The 11,117-nt window shown below is 33.2% G+C and overlaps 1 protein-coding gene across 3 annotated transcripts; it reads left to right on the forward strand.

Annotated features, from left to right (window-relative positions):
• The first annotated feature begins 518 nt into the window (after positions 1-518).
• Positions 519-9,483, forward strand: LOC124357441 (anaphase-promoting complex subunit 10). Of its 3 annotated transcripts, XM_046809253.1 has the most exons (5): positions 519-729; positions 2,568-2,586; positions 2,637-2,771; positions 4,857-5,019; positions 9,135-9,483. In XM_046809253.1, the coding sequence occupies exons 3-5, from the start codon at positions 2,663-2,665 to the stop codon at positions 9,418-9,420; spliced, it is 558 nt and encodes a 185-aa protein (XP_046665209.1). In that variant the 5' UTR covers positions 519-729; positions 2,568-2,586; positions 2,637-2,662; the 3' UTR covers positions 9,421-9,483. The 3 variants fall into 3 exon arrangements, with proteins under 3 accessions (XP_046665209.1, XP_046665208.1, XP_046665207.1); XM_046809252.1 differs by lacking the exon at positions 2,568-2,586 and having other exon boundaries at positions 519-872; positions 2,628-2,771; XM_046809251.1 differs by lacking the exon at positions 2,568-2,586 and having other exon boundaries at positions 520-729; positions 2,628-2,771.
• Positions 9,484-11,117: the final 1,634 nt, after the last annotated feature.

Consider the following 11,117-nt stretch of genomic DNA (forward strand, 5'->3'; position numbering starts at 1 on the left):
AGGGATAATGGAATGGTGATGAGACAAACTAAATACAAATCATGAGTTACTCTATGTATAAAATTATTAAACCCCATTGGCCATTCATTAATATAGTAATCATTGTTTTACAGGCAATCACAAGGGCCGAGTGATTTTTGGTCTAAACCAATACTTGGAAATCTAAATTTGTCCTCCTCCGTAGACTAATGGTATTAGTCTCGGCTCTCTAACTGAGAGATCACGGGTTCGAATCCCGGGGAGGTCCAATCAGGCAAAGACACGAATGATAGAGTACTTTGCAAATAAAAAAATATCAGTGTAATAATAAATTAGAGTACTTTGCAAAAAAAATGAAATACCATTGTAATAAATCAGTGTACATCGAAGCCAGCATAGCTTGACAGCTGAGGCTTAAAAAAGAGATAAAAAAAAAATCTAAATTTAAAAAAATTAATGTATATCGAGGCTTCATAGAACTCCCGAAGCGGGCCTCCTTGCAAAAAGAGGGGAAAAAAGACACTTGGTTTAATCGGGTTATTTTTAGGTTGACTGACACTGAAATGTTTACGCATTTGCTAGGTTAAGTTGGAATACTATTTTTTTATATGAATGTGTAAAATGTAATTACAAGCTTTATGTCGTATAGGCTGTATTTGTAAGTTTTAAGATAGATAATTTCTGTGCAAGCATAATTCGCCTGGGAATGGGCCTGTCGTGATGGAATGAATATTTTGATCAATTGAAGTAGTAAGTAATCCAATGCAGTTTGGGAGAAACTAGGCTAAATATAATCTTGACTACAATCAAAACCTAAATAATCTTTACCTTACCACAGCCTGATATTTATATTCAGTAACTGACAAACGCTAAGAGTTAACATTTTTAATACTGTAAGTATAATTTTGTTTTTGTACTCATGTTTTAATAGTTCAGGACTGCAGGATATAATAAGCGGGCAACTACAGCAATTGGATTGGCGAACCAAATTATGGATTAGAAATAACTAAACTATGAAATACAAAACCATTCTTATTGTAGTTATTTAAATTAAATTTAGTGCTAGATGTTTACTACAATATAATGTATATTATAATTGTTCCACCTTGAGAAGAAAAGCATTTAAAGATGTAGGCCTACATCATTACAATATTGTTAAGGTTAATTACCATTGCAAGACTTTAATAAGCGGCCTACACTCGTTAAATTCAGTTGTTTTTATCGAATGGTTCGATATATTATCCAACTTCGATATGTAAAAATCGTCCACAATAAGAGTTTTAATAAATTACTGAAACAAGAAGAATCTCGTACATTACAATTTTTAAAACATAAATTTAACAGTAACATTACAAAACAACTATGGCCTAGTCTTAGATATCAAATAAACCTTCAATGTTTATAACTTACCCAGCTTGATATCAATGAGTAACCACTTTTGTGAAGTGGAGGAAAGAATTTCTCCCCATGGGTTACCAGGAGCCAAACCCACATGTTGAAGCCAGTTAAACAAATCTTGTCTTTTGTAAGAAATACCTATATATTCCTCAAATTTATCACCATTTTTAAAAAACTCAAAATATTAGTTACTTATTGCAGTTTACTGTTTTTAAAACTACTATAACTAATAAGTTGAAATGATGCTGAGTTAAATAAGTTGTAATATCGAATTATTCCTTCGGATAAAAACATTGAACCATTCAATAAAAACAACCGAATAACGAGTGTAGGCCGCATATTAAAGTCTATCCGTGACTTAACTGCAAAAACATAACTTTTCACGAGAGTAGGTCAAAGAAATACACCAACTCTTAAGCTTGTCACTGCCCACATAAACAACCTAACATATTGAATGTTTTTTCTATATATCCTTTTATTTATTAAAAATTTTCTGATAAATTGTTATTACATATTACAATATAATGTAGGTAATGTATGTAAAACAATTTTAAACACATAATTACATGCTGGAAAGCAAAGTAAACCAATATAATCCGTACAAAATCTCCGTAAAAATCTGGTAAAGGAAATCTGTGTCATTCCTTTGGCCTGAATCAATTCAGTATAGACGAAGATCACGCACGATGCTTGCCCGCTGCGCAGCGCTTTGCGCTGCTTGCTCTTTTAGAAAAAAAATTAACTCGAGTTGTTCCAAATTTGAAGCCCAGATCACGTCAGTGCCCCTGATCACTAATAGGTAATTCTCGCGGTTGCATGCTCCCTATAACTGCTTTCCAGCAAGAAATTCTAGTCATTTCCTTTTTTAATTGACTATTGGAACATTATATTGTAATATGAGTTGCCTGCTCCCTATAACTGCTCCCTATAACTGCTTTCCGAGTTGCTATTAAAAATTAATTTTTTCTTTTTTTTAATTTAGAAGGCTTTGAAACTAGATATGACAGCATGTCTCATATTGACAATGGGCTAGTTTATTTATGACTGCGTTTTGTTATTTCCAGCATGTTGTATGAAACAAAATAACATTGTTTTCAAACAAAAACATTGTCTTAAATATAATAAAAAAGAATAACGTTTTTCGATGTTACTTGTTGCTTTTTGGCGATATTAACTATTAAGCCTTACAGGTTTGTTTTGTATCTACATATTATCTGCAAAATCTTTTGTAAAATGATGTGGTATTTCAGATAATTAAAAATAACGCTATCAAGTTTTCCAATAAATGGCTGCTAAAACTAACGGTAAAATGGATCCAATAAAAGATGAAAGAACCGGTAAAGTGAGAGAAGTAGGAACTCAGGCAATATGGAGCCTTTCATCTTGCAAACCTGGTAAATAAAAAATATCTCTTTATATTATAACCATAGTTTTAGATAATATTCTCTTTTATATAATATTGTATTTAATATAACAGCAAAAGCATCTATCTCTGATCTTGGTTACCAATGGCAAGTATACTATGGATTACTGTAAAACGTTAAAAAACTTCACACAAATAAAACATATAAAGACGTTCAACAGAAATTAAAAAATTGTATAATTTTAAGTACAGCATGTAAACTAGTGGTTCGAATTCATTTTATTTCCATAAGGGACCTCAAGAGACAGGCAAATTCCAAAATAATTTGTTTCAACTTTCTCTTAAGTCTAGACAATCGTCAAACAAACAAATATTTTCTTTTAACGGTTATTTGTTAAAAAATAATTATTTAAAAACTTATAGGAACACCAGATATGGAAAATGAAAACCCATGTATATGGTATGCCAAGGTGTTTTTATGCAGGAAACTCCTTTTTCGTTATTAATATCAGCAAATGATGTGTTAACCTTATAAAAGACAACCAACAAAGCTTGTCGGTTGATGCAGTACATCGTTCCTTTCAAAATTTAACATTCACTAAAGTTTTAAACCAAAATACACAGTATACAATTGGAATGATGATATTCTAAGCTTTTACTTTAATACATACAAATTACTGTCTGACATTGATTTGGCCATGAAATACAAAATTAAATTATCAACCTTTTGTAATCATCCATTTTTTCCACCACTTGCACAGCAACAACAGCGTAGTTGTTAAAGTAAAAAGTTTTGACAAATTATGAGATGTTTTAAACATCATAATAATATACAGATTATTATTATTATATATATTTTGGCTGAAACATATAATACATTGCAAGACACCTGAAAACGGCCTGCAATTTGAGACAATTTTTAACTGCCGGCTCCAAGGTTAATGGAATTGTACACTTCCTCCAACATGGGCTTATGAATATCATGGAAGAGATGTGCCTCTAAATATCAGACATTGCATGTGGTCTATACACAATGATGCTGCTCCTCAATTCAGCAGTAATTTAAAAGCATACTTAGATAATACAGAAACAAGTAGGTTAATCATGGTGACCTGACTGTGTGGCCAGTGAGATGCATAATTTAAACATAATAAATTTTTTAAATTTACACTCAATTTAAATCTTGGTAAATTCAATGTCAAAGGATCATAGAGATAGGCATTCATGAGACAACAATTAGAGCACTATGTTTTTGGCAATGGAGTTGATATGAAACTAATAATGGTTATCATATGATAAAACTGTGATTTGTTCACAATTAATGGAAGTCACATAGACCACCTGTTATTGATGTTCTTCTCAACATGTTCCAGAATGGGGTAGCTACAGTGTGCAATTTGACAAAAATAGAAAGTAACAGATTCTGTAACAGGTCCCAGTTTTATTTTTTTAAGGAGAGGCTGATTTCCTTTTAAGCCTCATTTTGCCCGTCCTCATGGGCCACTAGTCTGGATTTTATCAAGCAGAACAAGGGAGAGAGTTGATATAGTACATGGTCGATGGTATGGATAAAAAGTGTAATGGTCACAGACAGGATTTGAACCTGTGCTCGTTCAATGCTTAGAGTGCTCGGCCAATCTATATCTTGTGTCTATATCTGACACAGGATTGCAACACTTGACTGCTAAAGGTGTTTTTTTTTTTTTATGGTAAATTGATTGTTAACATTTTAAAATTGCACAAAACTGCGAAGAAAATTTTAGGATTCCAATATGGAATATTTATATTTGAAAATTTTGAATTGAAACGGAATTGCTACTGAAGTCACAAAGTTCACATTCTTTGTTACCATTTATACTGTAGAAAATCAGATTGAATACATTCTGTATTTAAACATCTTCGGTTTCTGGATAAACTGTACTTTTTAATGTAATCATATTCTGATTTTTTATAATCTGTTGGACACATATAATAGTTAATTGAGAGAATAAATTTAAAACTGAAATGAAATAATCACCTTATAATTAAGGGCCTAATAGTTACTAAGTTATAAATGTCATAACCTTTCCAACAAGGACCTTGTACAAATTTAAATTCTTAAATTATTTTCAATCAGGTTTTGGAGTAGACCAACTGAGGGATGATTGTATGGATACTTACTGGCAGTCAGACGGGCAGCTGCCTCATTTAGTTAACATTCAGTTTAGACAGAAGACAACTGTGTCAGACATCTGCATTTACACAGACTACAAGCTAGATGAAAGCTATACACCCAGCAGGTAATGTTCTGTTACAACACTAATATACACCTTATAAAATGAATGAGTTGTTTCAGATAATAAATCTAAGCAACCTGAGTAAGCATTCCATGTAGCGTTTCATGACGGCATCCATCTGGGCTGTCTGTACAGCACACGCAGGTCTGCTGGTCCCGATCGAGGTTGGCTGTATCAAATGTGTAAATGAGTGTATGGGATGAAATTTACTCTCCAGATATTTACTGGGGTGTATGTTGCTTGCTTTTGATTTTTTTAAATATCCAATGTAAGAGTGATTTTTGGAGAATCGTAGCTCTGTAATAAAAAAAAATCCTTGAAAATCTACTAAACCAGTTGTAGTTGAGATAGGCCTGTTGGCTTAGGCAGTTACATCTTGCAACATTTTCTGTGTAGAATACCTATACAGTAACTAATAAACTAGATATACTCAATTATATGGTTTGTCAGCTCAACTTTAATGTTTTGTGTATGATGGTTTTCTCACAATTGGTTTTCTCACAAAGATGTTAAGTTCAACATCCCAGGTTATCTATTGGTTTCAAGTTTTAATAGAACCTCTAAAGCTTTCGGTGAATCTGATATTTATTTAAAAAATATTGATGTGAATATGTACGGATAGAATAACTAGCCTAAGTGTTGATCATCAAATTACCAGAATTAGGTCTCTTGAAGTAACAAGCAGTGCCCTTAGGACTGTACCCCTCTCCTACTAAGAGACAATGCTCACATGACTCAAGTCCAGAGTAGTCATTTAAGCCTAAAGTCCCACATGCTTCAGGCTCTAGTTGCAAGAACATAGCAGCTGGTTTTAAGAATGATGTGATGGTCAATGATTTTCCAGCCATTATCATGACAGAAGAAGACAGATGAGGCACACTCAGTATGCTTTTATCAGTGGAATCCTTAAATTACTGAAGGAAGGGGTTAAACCTTATCTACACTCCTTGCATATCAAAGTGACAGGGATTTGTCATATTGTCTTGTGACGATGAGGTTACGGCTCAGTGGATTTTTTCTTTGGACTCGAGCCTCGAGCTATGGTGTGTGACTGATCTGAAAGCAGTGGGGAAGGACATCCCTTAAACTGCAGGTCATTAATACCTATTTTCCAAATAGCAACACAGAAGACATTTTCTACTCACTATACAGAACAGGTTTATCCATTACAGAATGGAAGGTCTTAGATTTGTGGAGTGTAAAGAAATCAAGTGACTTCATCTCTGCGGAAACATCTAAGAGAGAAGAGCCAAGAGTCAACTAACTCTTTGAGAATATCTCCTTTAGATTGAAAGACTGAGGGCTGACATGGCAGTTACTGACCTTTCAATTCTCAAGACCTAAGGCCCAAGGCAGAGATCCGGTGACACATTTCCTCCCCCAACATCCAATTCCACAGTCCTCTTATGTACCAAAAGGCAAAGGAAATATCCATCATTCTGCCACTAATCTATTCAGGCAAACCTACCAACACATCAAAGGTGCCTCTATTGTTATGGTGGAGATTTGCCTAGTGCATGCATTCTGTTGTGTAATATCAATTACTTGCATATATTTCAGCTCCTATGTCTAGAGATTGTCGGCAGTCCTTGAACAGCTGCAAACTCTATAGGGAAAATTTTTGGAGGTAATAGTCCTTGCCTACTTCCCAGTTGATGATGAAGCATCTCCTGTCGAGATCAGCAACCTTACTCAACCCATACTGAAAGGCAACTGGGAAGCCTTAAGATGTGATGCCAATGCCCACCACTTGGTGTGGTGCATCACAAACATCAACTGTAAGGAATAGTGTCTTTAGGAATACATTACTAGTAATAACATCATGCTAACGGTCTAATAGGTGCAACATACACTTTTTTAAATGTTATTCGGGAGGGGGATTTAGACTGGACTCTTAACTAACCCCTTTAAAAACAAATTGGTACACAATATGGCATGTTGCCTTGTATAACAGTGTACAACATTCAAAATTTACTGGTATTTTACCGTGAAGCCCTACAGGGAAGTTTAGAACATCAGGATTTGGTTGTTCAAGACACAATCTTGAACAACAACCTTGATAGTGCTATCCTCAAAGCATATGGCAGAAACTTCTCTCCAAAGAAACAAATAACCAAGTGTAATGAGCCTTGGTGGAACAGCAAGCTTGAAGCTTTGAGAACAAAAGCTAGAAGGCTCTTTAATAAAGCCAGGAGGCTGAGTCAGTGAGTTGAATATAGAGTTACTCTGACGGAATATAATAAATAACCCTGCGAGTCTAAACAGTCTTTTGAGTGGATGCTGCCCTCACAGAGGAGTTCAAAGACATCATCAGCCTCCTCCTAATGATCCAATTTCCTGGCTCCAGCTTGTCTGCGGCTGATACTACATACTCCATGTAAGAGAAACTTCATAGACAGGAAGGTGTCACTCCCGGCAAGGTGCTCTGGGCAGTGAACTTCTTCAAATCTCGTGGAGGAGATGCGATCTTCCTAGTCCTTCTCCAATAATGGCTGGGTGTAGTTTCACCAGTTTTGTTCTCAGATTCAAATTCAGTCATTCTTTATTCATACAAATGTACAATTGTTCAAAGAATAGCATCCTACAACTATAACTAAATAAACATATTAACAATAACAGGAGTTGAAATATTGGTACTTTTTAATAGTCACAGAATTAAATTAAAATTTATTAAGACATATATAAATAATAATATGTTTTATTTCAATTTCCTCAAAACTTCTTGCAGGAATAAGGTGTAAGCTCGATTAAACAACCCTATAGTTTCATTTTAAATGTAAAGTGATATGACTCACTGTTATCTTTATAAAGCACAAGAAGTATAGGTGTGAGCATTGTAGGATCAGGTATTTATTTATTTCCACAATAGGAGATATTTATTTAAACAAAAAAGGAGATAAATGTAATTCAAAATAATATAACAACAACCAATACAATAAAACATAACCATGAACAACAAACATAATAATAGATTATCACAGATTAACAAAACAGTAATGAACATTCCTGATCATTACCGTTTTGTTATTCTGTGATAATTTATTACAAACATCTAACAAGGACACTAGTTTTTACAACCAAGATTAAGATAATTAGAAAACAAATATAGCAGCCACTTAATTTAAATGGTACAGTTCAGAAGCTTACTTAAGAACAACTGCATGTCACATACCAAGAGTCTCCAGTCCATAAAACTTTAAAGTTTATCAAATGGTACCCCAGAATAACGAAAGCTCATATGCACTGTGAAAAGATGCATCAATCTTCTCTGGATTCTATCCAAAACGTTAGTGCATATTTTTATGTGAGGACACTTTATGGTGCATACATATTCTGATAAGGGACATACAAGTGTCTTGTAGAATGGAATCAGAGTGGAAGGTGAAGAAAAATCACATGATGATCTATTAAGAACTGTTTGCAGGCTTTGTAAGATAAGTAATGTATGTACTCAAATGGACTTATAGTAGATGATAGCAACACTAAGGCCCCTTCTGTTTCCCTACTTATACTTAAACCATTCAAATATAGTTATGCATTATCAAATTCGAGCTCCAGGAAAATGTCACAGCATATTTAAAAAAAAACATTAAATCCAAAACAGTAGTTAATGCTTCACAACTCACAAGTGTTAAAAGTATTTTGCAGCTACATAATCATTCAAAGTTCCCACCAATACTTGTTACGCTACAATGAAAGTGGAAATTATTTTTCAAATAACCCTTATAGTAAAGTTAATCACAAATTTAAACCTCAGCAGAGCACAATACTGAACAATCTCTTCATTGAGTAAGATTCTTTAATGTTTAAAAAAATTAACTGACACTAACTTATTACAGTCTGTTTTATTGAGATTATAAATACATTATTGAGTAACATTTAATATTAAGAAGCATTCAATTTACCATCAATAAGTATAGTCTACAATATTTGTATAAGTGAAAGAAAAGACTATAGGGAAGTGATACAAAGAGGGCAATGAATAATTTGCATTAATGGGCATTTTACTTATTAATTAAATGGTTTAAAATTCATAATTGTATATGAGAATGTCAATCTTATAAATCTGTGTGTGATATAGTTACGTCTAACTAGTGCTAGTTTTTCTTTGTTTTCAGAGTTTCTATACGAGCTGGAACAAATTTTAATGATCTTCAAGAAGTGGAAGTGATAGATTTGAATGAGCCAACTGGCTGGGTGGTCATCCCCACTATCGACATTCGTGAGAGACCAATCCGAACATTCATGATCCAGATAGCCGTAATAAGTAATCACCAAAATGGCAGAGATACACACATGCGACAGATAAAAATTCACTCACCTGTAGATACTCGTTCTCTGCTAGCCAATGATATTGGCAACTTTGTAACAGTGGAATGTCAACAATTTGCTACTCTTCGTTAATTATCTCTAAGCAAATCTAATACTTTGTACAAAATAAATTATAAACTTCTTTAGTATAACTGACTTTTTTGGTTTATTGGTTCCTTGAAATGTGTAATCTTTGTTTGTAATACTTAGTAATAATACTGTAATACTTAACCAGTTACAGTATAATTTTCACAGATTGTCTAGAAAGTGCCAGAACATACAGTATATTTACAAAACATGTCTGAAGAACTTTACATGTCAAATTTCAATATCACTTTTTTAAAGATTCATTGTATGGTAACTAAATAAACTCAGCTGGAAAACCTTATAAGGCAGTTTCTAAATTGGATGTGATGTGCAAAAAGGTCACCTGTCTTTTAAATAAGTACCAGTGCCTTGGTTTGACATTTTCAGTTGTAGTGCATAAATTAAGTTAAAAGAATTTTATCATTGTTTTTTGTCAAAACAAGTGATATCCAGGGCATGCCTTTCTGGCAGTTTTAAATTCTTCAAATGAACATTAGTATTTATACATTCGGGCTTTCCTAAGTTAGTTATATTCCCACAGGAAATTCTGTTGGAAAATCTTTTAACTAACACAATTTAAATTGTGAACACAACTATGTTAGTTGATATCAGGGAATGGCAAGTTAAAAATCAGGCTCACTCTTCTCTTTCAAGCACAAAATAAAATTACGGGATGGTGAGGAATTAAATAGAGAATTGCATACCTACTCAGAATCAAAGGATGCAATGTTTTGCTTTAGCTGCAGGCTTTTTCTTATGAAACCATGTCTTTGTCAGTAACTGTAGGTTTAATGATTGACAAGGTTATTGTGTCAGCATGAAAATTCACTCACATTAAAGTGTTTTGTAACTGGTATAAAGTTTTGAAACTTCTTCCAATTAATGTTAAATATTTGAGCATTCAAGGACTGGCATATAGTTTCTTGGTAGCAATGACACAGTAAGAATAATGTAAACTTAAAACTAGTAAGACATTTTAGTAAGAAGTACTTAGTTTGCAAAGAACTTCAGAAGGAAAATGTTAACTTACAGGGTGCTACTGGCCTGATTGAAATTATTGTTTTTTGTAAAATGTGAGATTAAACAACTGGCTTAAGAAATAAAAATGACCCCAGAATTCACAACTGAACCTAAGATCAGACCAGGAAAAGTGAATATACAGTTTTGTTATGAAGGAGAAGATAAATCTACTAAACTAGGAAAGAACTCTTTTATGTAATTCTAGATGTAGCAATCAACTCATTGACAGAAAAATTTGAATAAATGCAAAATCACAGCATACGATCTAAGTTCCTGTATAATGTATCTGTTCTACAACACATAGAAAAGAAAGAACTTAGAATTTATTATAAAAATCTCCAATTAAGTTCTCAGTCATCAGAAAGACTGGGAAATAAATGGATACAAATTAGTGGAAGAGCTATTCTATCAACTACTGCCAAAAAGAACACAATCGAATAGATGTTTTCTCTAATTGTGAATTCATATGTAGACATGTTTCCAAACACACTTGTTATCTTAAGAATTCGCCTTATTATTCCAGTTTTAGTTACCAGTGGAGAAAGGAGTTTTTTTTTTTTTTTATCAAGTCGATTGAGAATTATTTAAGGTTGACCATTTCTCAGTAATGAGTGGTTTGAAAATAACATTACTGTAGGAATAAAAAATTAAACTTTAAATTCTATAGATACAAACATGATTTT

Source organism: Homalodisca vitripennis, chromosome 3 (genome assembly GCF_021130785.1).
Source record: "Homalodisca vitripennis isolate AUS2020 chromosome 3, UT_GWSS_2.1, whole genome shotgun sequence".
Classification (NCBI taxonomy): domain Eukaryota; kingdom Metazoa; phylum Arthropoda; class Insecta; order Hemiptera; family Cicadellidae; genus Homalodisca; species Homalodisca vitripennis.